Here is a 19,189-nt window from a genome sequence, read left to right as displayed (position 1 = left end):
TCTTTCACATCATTGAAACAAAATGGCTTCTCTTCTCTGGCTTATCTGGAGAGTTTCTTTCCTTATCCTTTCTGAGGTAGTTTGTTCTAGATTCCTTGTGGAAACGTTATGTTTCTTGGAGCCTTTGGCATGATGCTCTCCTACAAATCCCCTATGTGTTTAGAAACTGTCAGCATCTCTTTGTCAGGCTCTTCTCTCCATTTTTCCAAGCCTCGGGTCTCCTCTTTTTTGGCAGAGCTAATGATCTCTCTCTAAAAGGAGATCCCTTCCCATTTTAACTTTATCTGATGCCTTTTTCTCTGATCTAACCCACAACCTACACCTGAACATCTCAGAGTAGGCAAACAACTGGGCCAAAAAAAAAAAAAAAGAAAAGTCTAAGCACAGATTCCTTTAAATGGTTAGTCTCTGCATTGCTTTGGTTTAAAGAAAATAAAAATTGTGACGATTATGAAGTCATTTTGGGCAGTGCAGAGCCTTTCTGAGGTTGTTTTTTGTTCTCATTCATTCGCTGCTTGAATAGTACGGCTTTAGAGACTTAGTGTATCTGCTTGGCTCAGGTCTTGGATGAAAGCCAGTTGTCTGCCACTTGATCTGTACACAACGTAAAATTACTCAAAGTGGGCTGATAAAGTGCATGGAATGACTGAGGAGTTGGTGACAATGATGCTGCCGCCCATACCCGAATTTATTGTTATTTTGTCGCTTGGGAAATTTATTGTGTTAGCTGCTGCTTTGGGATTTGCAGGCACTAATTTTCATTCATTTTCATCTTTTTTCAGCCAGAGTATTATGATCTATTCCTCTGAATGTGTTTTATTGTCTCTGAAATTAGGACAGTCCAAAAATCTTCAGTGAGAACATAAGTGATGGCTCGCAGAGGTTCACTGTATGTCTGTGCACTGATCAATACAATTATCTAATTAACTCCTAAAAGCCATTAAAGGCGTTGTTCTTTGAATCCAAAACAGGTGTTGCTCCTGAATAGCCCAGCATTTACCTCTGTGCCACAGCACTTGAGGTGAACCAAAAGTTGAAGTGCTAGTTCTCTGTGTCAGGTTGGAGGGGCTTGAACCAAGAGGCCTTCAGGAAGAGCTGCTCGGTTGTAAGACTTTTCTTTTTCGCATTCTTTGGGGTTTTTTTGTGTTTTGGTTTTTTTTTTTTTTTTTTACTTGAAGTTTAACAAATATTACTGTAGTTTGCGTTCTTCTGGGCTGCGAAGGCTGGTTGAGTGGGTGGTAGGGTAACCACCATTTGGAGGGCTTTTTCTTTTTTTTATTTAGACTTGGGATGCAATTTGTATGTTCTAATAAATTCTGTAAGTGAGCCCAGATTTCTGGATATGTAATTTATAAATAATCAAAATAAACAAATGATAACATTGCTGCTTCTGCAGCCTTTTTTCTCTTATGGTCTAAAAGGTACTTAGTGTAAAAATCCTCTGTCTTATTTTGGTGATATTATTTCCATGATCAGTTTTGTATCAGGAGTGATAATGGTGGTACCAGCCTGACCTTGGGGGTGCAGTATGGATGCGCAAAGGTACAGATTTGCTTTTAAAAATGAAAGAAATGGATCCAGTTGCAAAAATCTCAGTTAGCTGAGACAAAAGATAGGTAAATCCCAAATAAGAAAATATTTCAAATTGACAGGAGAGGAGCAGAGAGGGGAAAGAAAGAAAAACCCCAAAACCTTGTGATGGAAGTTTTATCAACTTGTAGAATGGAACACTCATTAATGATGCTAGAATATTTTTTTTTCTGTGAAGTCTCATTTTATTTAAATTCTTCTTATCACTATATTAAATAAATCTTTGTTGCCACTGAATGAAAGTGAAACTAAAATATGTGCTGGAATACCATCAGAGAGAAATGTCTTTGTGCATCTCTTAGCATATCCAGGGACTTCAAGTTTGCAGTGAAGTAACTTATAACTTGGATTTTATTTTTAACATCTTGTAGCGTGTCGTTAGCAATAACTTGTAAGTGTAATAATCTCTAGGCATCCATTGCAAAGCCTGTCTGGAGGCTTGTTTATGGAATGGATCAGTTGATGACTTTATTCCAAGCTCTGTGGATTTTGTTTTGCCATAAAATCCTGCATTGTTAATATCTGTTTATATTGCCCATTTTAAATTTTAACAGGGTTAAACATCTTCAGAAGGAATTAAAAAAAAAGTTGGATTATGAGATTGAGGAACATATTTAGTCAGTCAGTGTCAAGGATCTGTGGTAGGGGAAATGAACTTTAGTTTGCACCTCCAAATTGTCAATTCTGTCTTTGTCCAAACGTGAGGGTAAGTAACTGAGAGCTACCTTCTAACATTCCTTCGCACAGAAGGAAAAAAAAAAAAAAGAGTACTAAAGGGATAAGCTTTCTCCACAAAGCCGTCCAAACCTTTAGTGTCCTCCATCCCACAAAAATTTCTGTTGTGTAGCTTTCTGTACTGACAACACACGTGTTATCACAGTGTGTAACGAAGCATCCTGTTCTTGTTAAACCATATTGAGTATGAAGAGAGAATCCATAACGAATTGCAGGTGTGCTGGTCCTTAAGAAAAAAAAGTACATATACTTTCTTTTAACTTGTGTAATATGAAGTAGTCTATATTCAGAGACATCAAAGTAATTTTTTTTTTTAATTTTCTTAAAGGCAGTCCCTTTCAGAGAAATATTTTTGCAGTGTTCCGAGTACCTGGTTGAGGTCCTGCAGCAGACATTTTTGATCACATGGTGCCACTGTTCTTTGGTCTATTTGATCTTATGCACTGCCTTCATACAGTTTAAACATAAATGTGTTGGAAAATACTGTGTTATGATAACCCTTAATACTACAAGGTTAACCTTCTTCCACTTGCTTACAACAATCTTTAAAATAAGTAACAACATATCCAGTGCATTGCATAATTTGTATGATCAACGCCAATGTCGTATGTTGCACTAAAAATCTGTTTTAATCAGTGTGATTGTATAGTTGAAAATGAAGAGGTATTACAGCTGTTTGTGAAGCCTTTATGAAGTACAGCATAGTTCTTAATGACATGTCAGAATTCTTTTTACTGTAACATGAGTGGGTCTTTCAGTGATTGTGTGGATATTCGGTGTTTTCAGTTCTTGGCCACGGTGCAGTTCTGAGTTGTATTTAATAACCATTTTCCTGAGTCTTACTTAATAGCCGTTTTTGAGACTGCACTGAGTACAAAATTAGATAATTTGGTGTTTGGGGGTGCTCACTGGTGTTTTGTCATATGTTGTTGGGTTATATTTTAACTGAAAAAAAAAACAGTACACCAGGGAGTTTAGTTGATGCTGTCATCCCCTCTTGACAGCTGGAGAACCGAGGCATAGAGGGAAAGATGCACATGGCCTAAACGAGAACTGCTATGGACTTACGGTAATGAGGTCCAAGAGACTAGATCAGCAAGCTTATTCTCCAGCATGCTGCAGCTCTGGAGCTGCCCAGAACCTGGTGGGTTTCCCAGTCGCCAGCCTGGACATTCCTGCAGCAGCTGAACTTCTGCCTGTGTTAGGACACGAGTCTGGGTGGGCAGAGAAGTCTCCTGGTAGCTGTGACCGGAGGAACACCTCCTGTCTGGGATGGCCAATGGTACAGGAAGTTTTGCATGTCCTTGCAGTCATGTAGTGGAGCCAACTGTGGACATACGGACATTTCAAAGACATGTCTTGAAAGCTCTGAGAAGCATCTGCTTTGGATGCGAAAACTGAGATTCTTCTTGGAGGCTTCTCCGGTCTGTATGTTTTGGGAAGAACAAGTGGCGTAACCAGGTGACGATCCCTGCTAACTTGCAACCCTTCCGCCAGAGCATGAGGGTAATACACTCATTCAAGTAGTAATAACAATTTTTTAACTTAGGTAAGAAAAAAAAAATCTAGTTTCTCTTCTTTATTCTGTTTTCAGAAATTTCTGAGGCTTTGCATCTGAAATATGTGTAAAGAAAGAAAAAAAAAGTCAGGTTGACGCTCTCCCATTGTAGAATGGTTAATCCCAAATAGCTGAAGTTCGCTTTGGTTGTAAACAAGTCGAGGTAGTGTTAATGTTGCACAGGTCTTACCAGTATTTCCGTAGGTGGCACTACGGTCTCTGGCGAGGATAGGACCTTAAAATGATGCTTACATCCGTGACATAATTCTTTGGGGTTTCTGGGTCACAAACCTCTTGACCCCAGAGCTCCTGGTGAATTAATTTTTCGGCGGTCTCTCTGTCCTGCTTTGACAGGATCTCGTGAGACGAGTGGCGGGCGGCACAAGGCGGCATCTCCCCCTTCGCAACCGTGCGTCCCTGCCGGGGTGCGTGGCCAGGCGGTTTCTTTCGCGACAGGTATCAGCCCAGGTTAGGCTGGCGGGTGTCTCCGCTTAGCTGTTACAAGTGCTAGATTGGTAATTAATATACATTAAAAAAAATGAAGGAAAATTTAAATATTACTTTTCAAAGTATGTTTGGAGGAGGTTGGAGGCAGGGCACTAAAAAATAAAATCCAGGTATGCGTAGCGTTTTCCATGCCTGATTTATAACCCGTGTATGAAAGTAGTGATTTAATCCTCCATTCTTTGTGACAAAAATGATTCAAAGAGCCATATTTTTCAGGGCTTTTGATCTGAAGGTTTCCGAGGGTGTCCAATACGGCTTGGGTAACTAAGCGGGAAGATAATCCGTGCCATAAATCCTTTGTTTGGGGTTTTTTTCCCTCAGAAACTCACCTCCGCGCAGGGGCCGGCGGCGGCGGCGGAGGGACTCGCCCGGTAGCCGCGTCGGCTCCGGCTGCGGAGAGGCGCCCCCCCCGCTTCCCCCCCCGCCCGCGGAATGGTTCCGCCCGCCGCCGTGCCCAGTCATGTGCGCGGGCCGGCGCGGCCCGCCGCCTCCCGCCTCGTCCCCTCAGAGCGCGGCAGGGCCGGCCCTCGCACAGGCACCGTGGCTCCTGCGGCCTCCTTCCGAACAAAAGGGCTTAGGGAAATAAAGTCGTTTGGTTAATAAGACTTTGGAAGGCGAGGGCAGGCGGTCTCGGTTGTGAATATTTTCTGATTTTTCCAGAAATCAAGCAGAAGATTGAGCTGCTGATGTCAGTTAACTCTGAGAAGTCGTCCTCTTCAGAAAGGTACAGCTGCATCTCTTGCATGAACGGTTCATGGTGTAGCATTGCCAAGCAGCGGCGCAGGGCTTTTTTCTTTTCCTTGTCAAGTTTGCTGGTATTGTTTACGTATTGCATGCCGGTTATTGTACCGTACCCATTGAACCTCTCTTTTTGGTTAAGCTTTGTGCGTTTTCGCAGATATTTATTGATTTTTTTTTTTATTTTTTATTTTTTTTAATGAAGCCTACTGGGCTGCAGCATGCAAATCATACTACAGCAGGCTGCTGGTTTGTGTGTGCTGGTGTTGCAGACCTTGCTCCTTTTCACTGTCATGCAAACAGCATCTCGGTGTCTAAATTCGTTTTTAAAGACCTCGCGTTTCTGTTGTGTTGCAGGAAGCCGTTCCACGGTTGCACAGGGTTCCTTTCAATTTAGATGCATAGGAAATATAACTCGGTGAAGCGTTTCGTGTCCTGTTATGTGGAAAGGGAGTGTCCTTTGCAAAGTAGCTCAGGAATCGCAAATCCTCCAATTAGTCACATTCTGTAAGATAGATGTGATCCTTGTTCAAGTCTGTGCTAGGAAATGGAGCAGTCGCTGCATGCAGTAATGGTTCATGCCTGCAGGTAAGGACAAAATGACTCAGAAGTGTTTTTAAAGCAATTATTTTATCTGTCAATCAGATACTACAATTTCAAGTAGCTGTTTCGTTTTAAAGAAATATTTCGAGGTACTAAATGCCTATTAAGTTTTCTGACATGAAATAACCTCCTGGTGATTATTTTATTGATTTTAAATGATCCAGCCTTGCTCACTTCTGTTTTGCTTGCGACTGAATTTTAAGAGAGATTTTTATTTTCAAAATTGCCTAAATCCAGAGTGACATAATATCTTTTTTTTCCAAATTATTTACAGTAACCATTTCGTCTGTATGCAAAAGACCATCCGAATATTCTGTTTTGCCATTTTAATATTGGACGTTGGCAAAAAAAAAATATTAATTTTAAGCACTCAAACTGTATATTTAGCTGAAATTATTATCTAAAGTACATTTTATTGAATGGCTCGGCACAGGAAGATATGATAATGTACTGAAAGCTATCTTAAGAAAACAGGCTAAAAGACATCGTTCAAAATGAACAAGTGCTGTGTGGCATGCATGGTTTTAAAAAACAAAATGAGCAGTTTAATTTGATTGATAAGTGTATTTGTGTAAGATACGTAGAAGCAAACTTCATTTCCTTTCACCAGCTGTAGTATAACAAAATATCAGCAATGAGAGATACAGAAAATGGTGGGGGGGAATGGGTTGTTAAGTCACCTTTCCAAAATGGAGAAATATAAGAAGAGCTTTGAGAGATATTTTATTTATTTATTTATTCAAAATTAAGAATCATGAAAGAAAATGTTAATGTTTATTTATTTACCTCTATCCCACCCTAATGCCTAAAATTTTTAAATACAAGACTAATAAAATGGTGGTGATAACAGAGGGGATGATGGGGTGAAAATAGTAAAGAAAACAGGTGTTAACTTGATTTTTCGAAAGGCCTTTTTTGGCATTGCTGTGGGGGAATCCGTTATATAATATAGATATTTATTTTATCAATATTAATTTTATGCAGCACCCTAAAACTGATCAGTCTGTTTTTGAGCAAAACATGCTCATAGTTGAACTAATGGTAGTCCTAGATGAATACATCCCTGTAAAGGTTTATAACACATAATTAGAAAAGGATGCATTTGTCTGAGATCCATTTAAATGCCATTCATTAAAAAGTAAGATTTTTATAACAGCATGATGCATTATCCTGCAATAAAGATTAACATGTGAATGTTGTATATGCACATAGATTTCTTTTGAGGATTTAAATATGTGGTACTGTTCACCTGCAGATTGATTTGACACATCAGCTGCACAATTTACATGGTCAGTTATAAATGAAAACAACTTTATATGTTATCTGAGATTTTTTTTTTTTAATAACCACATTCTTTTTTACTTATCTAAAAATAGACTGAATTTTTTTGCAAGCTGTTATGAAACAGTGCTGTCTATCCTATTAGCTGCCAGTTCCTTTCAAGGCCCTTTCAAAATTACTGTATAAGATGTTTTTAAGAAAAAAAAAATATAGTGTTGAGTGTCTGAACTGCAAAACTGTCCTCAGTCTGTTGTATAGCGAAATTGCAGTGTGTGTTCATATCATACAGACATGAAAATATGCATGTTTTTGACAAACACAGAAAGGGAATTCATACTTAAATGTTTTTTTATTATCAGATTTTACCCTTGCTCCTAGTGGTTGGACTTTTTGAGAAGCTTGAGTTCCCTGGGTGGAAATGCTGGGTGGAAGATCTGAAAGGGTCCATGGCTTGTTTCTTGTTTTCCATACTAGCAGAGGCTGCTAGACAGGGCTTGCACAGCAGGAGGGGAGGGGAGAGGAGGTGCTCTGTGCATTTACAGAAACTGATGAAATGGGAATAGAGAAGGAATGAGAGAGAAGCCCATCACTTGCCTCTTTCTTTGGTTGGTCTTTGTTTTTACAAGAGTTCAGTGTTTGTCGGTTTTCCTGCTCGCTTGGCAAGTTCAACATGTTATCCTATCCTAGAGGACAAAAATGATGAGAAGGAAGCTGGAATATAATGGATGGTTTGGCTGTTATGGAAGCTCAACATGTTAGAAATCCTGCAGCGTTCTCTTAGGATAGCTGGTTGTTATGTTTTTAAGAGGCTTTTAGGAGACATTAGCAAGAAAGTGAGATGAACCCTTTCATTGAGGATCCTCTAGATGTTAAAGACATTGCAGCCTTGAAAAGTGGATTAATATGAACCTGAGACATTTTTTGTAGTGAGATTCATCCTTCCTTTCCCCTCACCTCCCCTCTAGAAAAACTGTAGCTGCAAGTGAGAGGAAAAGATAACTGTGTTCTGGTGCGTTACGGGGTATTTCATTACACAGACAAAATCAGACAGCATCTGTAAGTCCTGAATTTCTGAGTCGTTAACGCTGCCTGTGTACGTGTTAGCAGCCTGTGGGAAAGTCCTCCTTCCTTGTGGATAAGGTAACCCGGGTAACTATGGATGCGTGTGTGCACATGGACGGTTACAGTGGATCAGGTAACCTGGTGTAACTTGTTACACTGAATTGATTTGTTTGGATGTCTGAGCTTTGAGTATACCCTGGAAATTTTTTCCTCCAGCATGCTTACAATCTGACACACACCTGGTTTCTTTATCTAATAAGTAGTAATTTAACTACCACGTACCCCCATGTTCTTCGTGTTTCAGTGGAGGCTGTGTGAGGTTACTTGTCTAAGCCTTGCAAATGTCATTAGAAAGCAAGCAGCAGAAGCCAGGCGGAGGAGGATGGTCTTTCAAGAACCCTCCAAGAAAGCAAAAATACTTTGATTTCTGTTGTATGAGTTACGCATGCTTCTCATGTACAGTATAGTCAACCCTTTGAGCTGTACAGATTTTCTTTTTTGCCTTTTTAAGGGCTTTGTGGAACTCCTTCAAGTTTCTGTTTTGTTTTGAGAAAAGTCAGTTCGTCCACCTGGGTCACTTTCTACTCTTCAGACTGTAAACCTGATGTATATAGTGTTTTTCTTTTCCGTACTTTAGGACAAAGAACTCAGGTTTTATTTTAGCTCTGATTTTGGATTCTAAATTTATGTCATCTTAGCAATGCAGTTTGACCACAAGGTATTTACTGGTAAAGGTTATTAGCAAGGCTGGTAAGTCTGAAGTATTTGACCTGGTCTTTTCCCGTCTTTCTGTAATGGCTGCATTTGCACGTTTCTTTAAAATGAATTTCTGTTTCAGTGTTTTTTAAAAAAAATTAATAGCAGCCACTCATGAGCAGTCTTAAAGTAGATAACTGGTGTGTGTATAATTCAATTTTCATGATTTTGAAGGGTTTTATAAATAGCAGTAAAGGGAAGATACTTCCAAATGACAGTAGGACAGCAAAGTTTGTGTTATTCAATGTGTAGAAGTATTTGGGGAGGGGTGGTGCAGGCAAGGTTTAAGAACAACTACTTTTTTTTTTTTTTTAAGCTGTGGGGTATGTATACCCCTCTCTCTTTGTGATTTATCTTTGCAGAGCAAATTAATGCTCAATGCTTTTACGTGGTTTCTTCATCAGGTCATGCCAAGAATGCAGTCAGGGATAAAGTAAAGGAGGAAGAAATCTAAAATAATGAGGAGGAAGAAAAAAAATGGAGACTGAGTACTGTCTGCTCCCTTTTCTAAGAAGAGACTTAATGTTAGTTGATATAAGAGGCATTGTGAAACGACTTATGACGCTGAAGGATTCCTTCAGGTTTAGGAACATGTGAGATTTTTTTGTGTGTGTGTGTGTTTTTCTTTTTTAAATTTAATTGTGGATGCACTACTTCTAATGCCAAAGTGTTACTTGTAATGAAGTACAGAAATAAAACACATGTTTAAAAGTAGAAGAACCATCAGCTCACGACATTCAGTATGAGCTGACATTGCTGTGTGTCAGATAAATGTTTTGGAATAATTATTAGATAATAGGGCATTATAAGATAATAATTCTATTGTTATTTATGTAACTAACATTGAAACAAAAAATAATTACCAGCATAATGCAACTATTTCATCAGTTCCACTAACTTTTAAACATGTTTTTAAAATACCATCTCTTCTTTAGCTGTCTTCCCTCTTTATTTTTTTTTTTCTTTAAAAGTGTAAAAGAAATATTGCCTAACTTCCATTTCAGGGCAGTTCAAATTTATTTTTAGTAGTCAAACAACTTTAATTTTTCAGTTTAGTTTAAAAATAATATGTGATAACAATGAACAGTGTACATTTTTTTCCTTTTTTTTCCCCCCGAAAATTGCATGCTAATATTGCTATTTGTTGTATTTTATCTCAGAAGTAGGGAGGAAACCGTCCTATCTTAATGTGGGCCCTAAGCTATTTGTCCAGGGAGGTACTTCATTCCACCACTGAACTCTGGTGACACTGTACCTGTATAGCTATCTTAGACTAGATACTTAATTTTAGATTACTAAAATTGGACCAAAACTAATCCTGTTTTGTGTGTTTTCCATATTAAAGGTTTCACAGGCTCATTGTTTTAGCATGCAAGGCTTTTAAGTGAAGTATGGAAGGGATGTAGAGACAAGGAATGCTGCAACTTGCTGTTGTGCTTGTGTCAGAAAAAAAAAATGGAAATGGCGTATGTAGAAAAGTGAAATGTATTATTAGTATCCCTACTATTCAGATGATGTTCTGTGCGCTACTTGATGTTTTTCTTTGGGATTTTTTCTTTTTCCTTTTTTATTTTTAAGAGCTTTTCATCACACAGTTATTTGAGATATTTATTACAGGGAGGTTTCTAATATACCTTCTGAAAACACAGATCTCAGTTTTTGGCACTTAAACGTTGGAACTAAAATGGGAGAACTTCGGGAAAGAGAGAGATTTAAGGTGCTGGGGGTGGGGGTTATATGAGATTTTTCCTGTACGAGAACTGTTTGGTGGAAACTAATTCAAGCAATCCAGTGATGATTAGAACACAGTTAGTTAATGGCTGAAAAAACATTTATGTAAAAAATTTGAAAACTGATTTGAACAATACACTTCCTAAGGTAAACATGTATTCCAATTCCACTTCAGGGTAAAAGGTCAGTGAAAAAGTAAGGGATCATTTTAAGCAAAGCCTTTTGTATTACAAATTCAGTCTGCTTCATGACTTGAAACTTTTTGCCTAATCACTGTCTTAATCATGACTTCATTAAAATGTCCACTCCACGCCCCTAGACAGATGGCAAGGGAACGTTACCTGATAGATTGCATAAAACAACGTGTACCTATGCCAGATGACTGCATTTCTTTTGTCGCTGTGCTGTGTTACAGGATAAATTCATTTGTGGTTTTCTGCATCTTCACATTATGTACTTAGGAATGAATAATAAAATATTTAGATGTTCATATAATTCAGTACACTTACTGTGATGTGTTATGTGTATTTTCATTGATCCACAATTGATGTGGTTACCAAGAGACACTAAGCAACAGGTTAAGGAAATGTATGCCAATTTAAGCATTCCATTTTGTTGCATAGTCTGTGTATTATAAGCATATCACCATGAAGTTGTGGCATCTCTCAGCTTGTGCGTTGCAGTGAATCCTGCCATACAGTTCAGAGGATATCCATCAGTCTTTCTGCTTGATTGAAAAATACCTTTTCTGTCCAAAGGGTGTTGTGACCAGAAGGTCTTTTACTAGTTTTGTCTTTAGGAATTATACACTCCTGAGCCAGTATCTGCTTCTGTATTTTCTTCAAGACTCGCCCTTAGGCTTGGGTAAACTCTCTGACAAAATCCAAACAGTCACTGTTACCTTAAAAACAAATATGAAAGTCATCTCATCTAGGATGCCTAACAGACTCATGCTGCTGATTGTGACTAGATGGATAGTGGATTGCTGTTTCCCTTTCTTTTGCTTCGCTTTTTTTCTCTCTTTATTCTTTAAAGCTCCAGTTACGAAAAAAACATGTGCAGCTCCAAGCTCTGCCTGTTTTATGTGCTATGAACAGAGGAGTGCCGGTTCTTTACCAAGTTTGTCTACGCAGCTTTCCGTGTCTGATTATAGCTGTAGGTCAGTCAGGCTGGTTGATTGCTTCTCTTCCATGACTGGACGCTGTTCGAGACCAGAACCACATCCCACGTAAATGTTCTGTTTGTATGAAATTTTGGCTGTTGTGTTTAATAGGAAGGCACTTTAAATAAGCTCTCTCTATTGATAAATGTGTCCTAATTCTAACTTTATCTTGTTGTCTTCTAAAACAACAAATTACTGTAAATTGGTGATCCCCTCATTTACTAGAAGATCACATTTTCTTCTCCTGAAAACCTGTTGAAACATCTGTATTTGAATGTTGTGCTGATTAATCGTGAAGACGCTTTTTCCGAAACCTGGAGCAGCGTAATTCCATGGAAGGGAGGAGAATTTCTTAAAGCTAATTCTTATTTGGCAAAATGTCATTGGAGTAATATGAAACATTTTAAGAATTCAGTGCTTTGTTTTCATGAAGCAACTTCCTATGCCCCAAATCTACTGGGATGTTCACAGCCTTCCTAAGAAGGCAAGGATTTGTCCTCACTTCTGTTGCTTGGTACTACTGTGCATGAGGATAGAGTAGTGTATGTTTTTTGGGGGGGCATAGAAGGCCATATTAGTGCAGAAACTCTTAAGCTACATGTTTGTTCTGTGTTGTCAAAGCTTAAATATTAGCAGTAGTTCTGGCAGAAACTGGGAGAATTGTTTTTGTCATTTTGTCTACTATAAAGAGACAGTATTATTTTCTTTTGTAACCACTGTATCAGAATATCCAGCAGCGATTTTTTTTGTGGAGGCGGAAAATGGGTCTGAAATTCCTACCGGTGTCAGTGGACAGCTGTTTTGTTATTCTGTATCCAGCATCAGGCCCTGCAGATTCTTGTTGTCTGTCATCTTCAGCTGCTAGGGCCACTGTCCACAGGAGCATTCAGTTCCTGCCATGCCCACATGCCAAACAGACGTATCAATCTCTGTTTATTCCATGCCATGAACTAGAATGGAAGATGTTTGGAATTAGCTCTGTTCTTCATGAATCCTTCTATAAAAGGGTTACCTTACCCATAAGAGACCACGTGGGGTGGTTTCCTCAGAGTGGTGCTTTGTCATCCCCAGTATGACAGTGTAAAGCCTTTCTGACAGCTCCTATTGCGTATGTGACAAGAATCAGGAATTTCCACTGCTGCTTGGTGTCTTAGCTATGAGAGGTGTCTGCTTCCAAGAGGACTGTAATATGGCTTTGAATGAAGACTTCCCTAAGAGATATGAAAAAGATGATCAACCACAGTGATTCTGAAGTACATTTTTATCTATTAAAATGTTTCATTCTAATATAGTATAAGTAAGAGTACAAACAGTCTTTATATGCTTAGTTTGAAGTCTCACTTGGCTCCTTCCCAGGTAATGAATGTTTCAGATTATTAGTTTAGAAAGTCAAATAAAAAAAGATACAGCTTTGCTCAGAATGCTTGTTTCACAACAGAAGTGAAAGAATGCAGAATTTGCAAAGAAATTATCGGTGATCAAGGAAAAAAAAAATCTTCCCCTTTCTCACAAGTACTCTTGATATCTGCAGGTGGATCACTGAGACAATGAATTAGCGTAGATCCTGTTCCTTGGGCACCTCGGCTGTAGTATGCTGCCAGAGAATGCATGATTTCTTGTGTAGACCACTAGTATTTAAAGGTGCTGTTGCTCTTTATGGAAATCTGTTTACAAGTTTCTCCAAGGCAAACTTATTAAATATTTTCCTGTGATTTAATTTACGTTGTTTCATCTGTATTTTTTATTTCTGTCACTCTCCCATTATAATGGTGTACAGTTGAGTCCTGACTTGAAAAGAAAACACATAGGAAAGATCCAGTCAAGATTCCTTTCAAACGTGTTTTAGCACATAGGAATTTCAAGGGCTATTGAAAGAACCAGAGGACATCCAATTGAAGTAGAATGGTCCCTGAGAAAGCTAATAAATTTTTTCACTATCATTTAAATACTCAGTGGTTTACAAAATGCCTTAGCAATGCTGCATGCAGTGTGTTCCAGTAGATGCCAGGACAGCTTAAGGAAGTATAGACTACCCCGAACTCGAATCTAAGGCAGATTTATACACTTCACCTTCAAAGCGTTACTGATAGCTTTGTTAAGAAACTTGCTAGAGGTGTGTGTCCTTTTAGCCATGCCAGTTGTTAGAGGTAGCCAGATGTGGAGGGCTCTCGGTCCCAGAGGCACACCTCCTGTCCCAGCTAAATAAGTAAGCACAAGGTTGCTACGGTTCTCTGTCCCCAGGGCCAGCCAGTAATGAGACTGAGTGCTTATTCCCAATAGGTGTGCATGCATGCACAGACCAACAGACACATACAGAAAATGCATACACAGGTGGCCACACAGATCAACACAGACTCAAACCAGTGCTGCTATTGGTACCCACATAAACATACACAGAGCACTCAAGCAAGAACTGCACTGACAGCCCAGTCCTGTTCCTCCTTTCCAGCTCCTCAGGATGGAAGTCCACTAGTGGAATTCTCACAGAAACTCACACTCATGCTATATGGGTCCCCCTGCTAGCCAGTTTTAAGTGGTCTGTGTAGTTGCTGAAGCCTTGACCTGTTGGTGCCCCCCAGTTGTTGTCACCTAGACCCATGAACCCCCAAAGTTTGTATTCTCACTCCAGTTGCTGGTACTTAGACTTCTTATCTACTTGCCGTTCTGGCTTGAAGTTGGCTTGAGTTCACAGATACACACTCAGAATAGAAAAGGCATCCACAAAGGAGACAGAAATAAGGTTTAATGACAATATACGATAGACTGTCGTGATCAAGGGAAGGGCTCAGTCAGACACGTGCACTGACCAGCCACCCATTTGCACTGGACCTGCCCCATTTACCCTTTTTCCCTGCTGTTTTCCCATACTTGTTTCTCCTTTATCCACCTTTATCCCTGTCGTTCTCTGCCTCTGGTGCCTTACCCTAAACATTTCATAATGTCTTGCATATTCTCACAGTCCCACGGTAAGCTTTACACAATCTCAAAATGTTTTTCCTCCCTGCATCCTGTAATAAGACTCATACCCCTTAAGGCAATAACCTTGAGTTTTCAAGGTGTTTCTGGGGAGAGAGTTTCCTCCTTGACTCATCTTGGTGGGTTTCACACTGGGGGAATATGGTCTAATTGATGGTCTTGGGAGTAGCTGATTCAGGTGCCCCTTTTTCACTGATTAGGTTGTTAGGGTTTCTCTCCCTATTTTTCTGCTGATCTTTGCTGGATCTGTTTCTGTTATGATTAGCCTTTAATCAGATAACCTAACACTGGTCTCCCAGGGGCCTAGTAGCACCTGTCAAAACTGGATCTAGGTCTGTGTGAATTTTTGGCCATCTGACATGGGCATCCAAAAGATTGAGATCAGCTGAGGATACAAAATGAACAATTGCTTTGCTACTACTTCTCAGTCTCATGGAAATTTAGTATTGCAGAGTTTTGTCTCCTACTTAACTCCTATTCAGTTTATAGACCTGTATTTCTGGAAAGGAAAAGTGAGGTATCTTCTTATAATGTGTTAAATATGTACTCTATGCTTCAGACTTACACCTGCTGGAGATGTTAGGCTCATACATCTCATGAAGGCAAAGCTCAGCAATGCCCATAAGTAAGTGGTGCTACTTTGCTGAACTTGTCCTGTGTGCTTGTTGCAAGACCCATTTGAGGTAAGATAGCACAGGGATGCATAATGATAGTAAGGAGTTCTGGAGCATAAACCAACTCAAACTAGACATCCTGCCTCTATGTGTTCTGGTCCAGAGAAGAGCTGTCTGATACTAGCAATCAAAAAGCGTTTCTTGGGCCAGTTTAAATAAAAGGCAAAAAGCAATCGTATATCCTTGTTTAGAGGTGGAATAACGTCTCCAAGGTGGACAGGAAGGCCAATTGTTAATTTGACCTGCAGGCATCAAGAGATTGCTCAGTTCCTTTGCAAGGTAGTAGCTGAGCAGGCAAACACAGCCCCACAACATGTGTTAGCTAGCCAATGTTTGGCTGACATCTGTATTCAGAAAACCTGGCGTGTATTATTTCTACTATAAGAGCCCAAGAGCTCGCTAATACTTGAGGCTTTGCCAAGTTGCTTCTCTTAGGAAGAGAAATAGATTATGTGATTTGAGGGTTGTGAGATTTGTGTGTGTGTGTGTGTGTATGTGCAGTCCTGTTTATTTACAAAGCATGTAAACAGAGCTCCGTTTGCTTGAGCAGAGTAGAAACAAAGTGCAACAAGCAGCTATTTTGCTGATGTTTTCAAGTCTGCCTGTCTAGCAAGTACTGTACTAAAAAAAAAACCCCTAAAACTCCCCAAAACAACACCCAAAAAACTCCACACAACTCTCCTGAGATCACAGGCACAGCGTTTTTGCTGGTGTTTTTTTTCTGCTTAAAACACAGAGGCATATATAACTGCAACAGTTTCCCCCAACTCCTTTACTTTCATAATCGTTATTTATAAAATTCTTAATTCTTCACACACTTTACAGTCTGACTGGATTTGATGTGCAAGTGGACAGCGGTTTGTTTTGTTTTGTTTTGTTTTTTTACAGCTGCTGTGTAAAAGACCTCACATTCCTTTTTTACTTAGACAAAAAGGAGGATATTCAGCCCAACCGTCAGCCTTGATTGCAGCCAAATACAGAATTCTTTAGAGAGCAGCAGCTTGATCGCAGATATTATTTTTTTAGGATAACAATGCCGTACCTAAAATATAACTTTCAGAAAAAGTCTTTATGCGTGCTATAATACCTTCAGTCACTTTCTGGACTCTATGGTTTGTTCCCAGGTCACGTTGCTTGGCATCTGAAGACTCCTGCCCTTTACTGCAAATAGCTCAAGTCAGGCCTTTCCCAGACAGGTGTGAGCTGCTTTAGGATCTGTCTTCCCAGGCTTCTGCCAGGTCTTCCCTGGACTTCTCTAGGGCAAGACTGTTTAGACTTAGTCCATCCTGTTTTGCTTTTCTTTTTACCCTTCTAAATGATTGCTTTTCTTCTCTAGAAAGTCTGACTGTAGTTTATCGCGTGATGCTTCATCACTCTGCTCCATTGGTCTAAGCCTGTATGAGGCAGCTGGAGCTGACGTAGATGTTGTCTTCCTTAACTCCTGAATGCTTCTGAGACTCGCGACTTCCTGGCTCTCTAAACTTCTTCTAAGACCTTGTTGCTTTGTCCACAACTATCAGTTGATGTGTGTACTGTTGCCCGCAAAAAGTGATCCGAGATTCAATTGCAGTGGAGTTTTATATGGAAATAATACAACAGGAGGTTTATCCCAGAGCTTTCCCTTTACCCCCCACCCCAGTCCTCATTCTTGTCGTCCCTCTTTGTGTTTAGGTACCGTCTGCTCACAGTCCTCTGTCATCTGTTTGCTTTTTTACCCCCTGGCTTTGATTTTGTGCTGGTTATTTGAAAATTTATTTCAAAGTACTGATGCATCGAAAGAGATAGGGATTATGTGAAGTGAAAGTTAGATACATGAAAACATGGTAGTACTTCACTTGCTTCTGCATATGTATATGTTTGATGATGGTTTTATAATAATTAAGTTATCAGCGTGTAATGGCTAGAGTTCACAAGAGAAATAATAGGATTTATTATGTAGCAAAAAAATGGTCCAAGTGTATACTGAGGGACAAAAATGTTAGAGGCTTGAGATACATTTAACATTGATTAAAGAATAGCAGTGTCTGTTGTTTATCTTGACTTTGGCAAGACTTTTGGCACTGTCTGCCATAACATCTTGATTGACAAGCTGAGGAAATCTGGGCTAGATAAGTAGAGAGTGAAGTAGATTGAAATCTGGCTGAACTGTTGGGCTTAAAGGGCTGTGGTCAGTAGCACAAAGTCCAGCTGGTGGCCAGTCACTAGTGGTGTACTCCAGCAGTCATCCTGTACTGGGGCTAATACTGTTTAATATCTTCATTAATGACCTGGCTGATGGGACAGAGTGCACCCTCAGCAAGTTTGCACGTGATACAAAACTAGGAGGAGTGATTAATGCACCAGAGGGTTGTGCTGCTATTCAGAGGGACCTCAGCAGGCTGGAGAAATGGGCTGACACAAACCTCCTGAAAATCAACACAGGGAAATGCCAAGCCCTGCACCTAGGTGGGAATAACCTCATGCCTCAGTGCAGTCTGGGTGCCAGCCAGCTGGAAAGCAGCTTTGCAGGAAAGGACCTGGTAGACAGCATGTTGAACATGAGCCAGCAAGGCATGAAGCAGAGCATTGCCAACAAGTCAAGGGAGGTGGTCCTTCCCCTGTACTCAGCCCTGGTGAGACTCACTGGAGTGCCCTCTCCAGTGCTGCACCTCTCCAGTACAAGAGAGCTCTAGAGGGACATACTGGAGCAGGTCCATTGAAGGGCCACAAAGACAGTGAAGGGCTTGAAGCCCCTATCATACAAGGAGAGGCTGAGAGTTGGGGTTGTTCAGCCTGGAGAAGGTTCAAGGGGATCTTACCAGTGTGCATAAATGAATACCTAATGGGTGTGTGTAAAGAAGACAGACTTCTCAGTGGTGTCCAGTGACCAGAGAAGAGGCAGAAGGCACAAACTGAAGTAAAACTCCGTTCAGATGTAAGACAAACTTTTTATTGTGAGGGTAGTTGAACACTGGCACAGATTGCCCAAAGGGGTTGTGGAATCTCCATCTTTGGAGATACTCAAACCCAAACTGGACATGACCCTGAGCAACCTGCTGAAGGTGACCCTGCTTTGAGCAGTCAGGTGGGACCAGGTGACCTCCAGAGGTACCTTCCAGCCTCAACTGTTCTGTGACTGTGTGGAAACAGAGTATTTGGACAAAGCTTGCTTTCTGAAATTCAGATAGAACTGTAACAGGAAAGACACCTACTAGAGTTCGTAAAAGCTATTACTTTTTTTGAAAATAAAGCCTTCTTACATCAGGAATTTGTTTTTCTGACTTCTATACTTAAACTGTAACCCTAAGACTAGTTGCTTTTTTTAGTTGGTCATCATCTTTCTTCTGTTGAAAGCACCTCTTTCAGTAGTCAAGTAATTCACATGAGAGCACATAGCTTTTGTTTGATATTGTTCTATATATTCTTGTTTATTTGCCATAAAGTCAAACCCTGTTAAAAAACCTGTCCAAAAGACATCTCTCTGGTCCAGTTCTATCTCTCTGGCTATTTGTTTCCCCTTCTGCAGTACCTGGGGCTTCACTAGCTTTACAATACTAATTCTTTGTCTTTTTCCTCTAAGCTGTTCCTAAAGTTCACTTTGGTATTTGTTGTTCAGCTGTTTTGCATCTAGGGAAGGCATTGGATCTCAGATCTATAGGCAGACATTTTACAGTGGACTTAAGACAAAGGTAATCAATAAGAGAGGTATTTGATTGTTGTTCATCTGTCCTGGATATACCACAAGCATATACTGATCCTGCATCTTACTTTCTGCTGCTCCGAGTTATTCATAGTTAGTTATGCTTTTCACCTATTACACATTCAGCAGATTCTAAA

General features: G+C 39.9%; 1 protein-coding gene across 6 annotated transcripts in view; it reads left to right on the top strand.

Annotated features, from left to right (window-relative positions):
* Nucleotides 1-19,189, top strand: part of SRPK2 (SRSF protein kinase 2) — a 152,445-nt gene that overhangs the window by 47,739 nt on the left and 85,517 nt on the right. Inside the window, exon 2 of one of the 6 annotated variants that reach the window (XM_087768050.1) lies at nt 5,051-5,114. The exons of 3 other annotated variants lie outside the window; for them this stretch is intronic. In XM_087768050.1, coding sequence (XP_087624176.1) covers nt 5,077-5,114 — 38 coding nt within the window. In that variant the 5' untranslated portion in view covers nt 5,051-5,076. Of the gene's footprint in view, nt 1-4,867; nt 5,115-5,585; nt 5,717-19,189 lie in introns of those variants that run through there. 2 more of the 6 variants (XM_087768049.1, XM_087768048.1) reach the window with 2 other exon arrangements.

The sequence above is a fragment of the Nipponia nippon genome, unplaced genomic scaffold, assembly GCF_047370975.1.
Source record: "Nipponia nippon isolate SJK-2023a ecotype South Korea unplaced genomic scaffold, ASM4737097v1 scaffold_3, whole genome shotgun sequence".
NCBI lineage: Eukaryota > Metazoa > Chordata > Aves > Pelecaniformes > Threskiornithidae > Nipponia > Nipponia nippon.
This window is presented reverse-complemented; position numbering and strand designations above follow the sequence as displayed.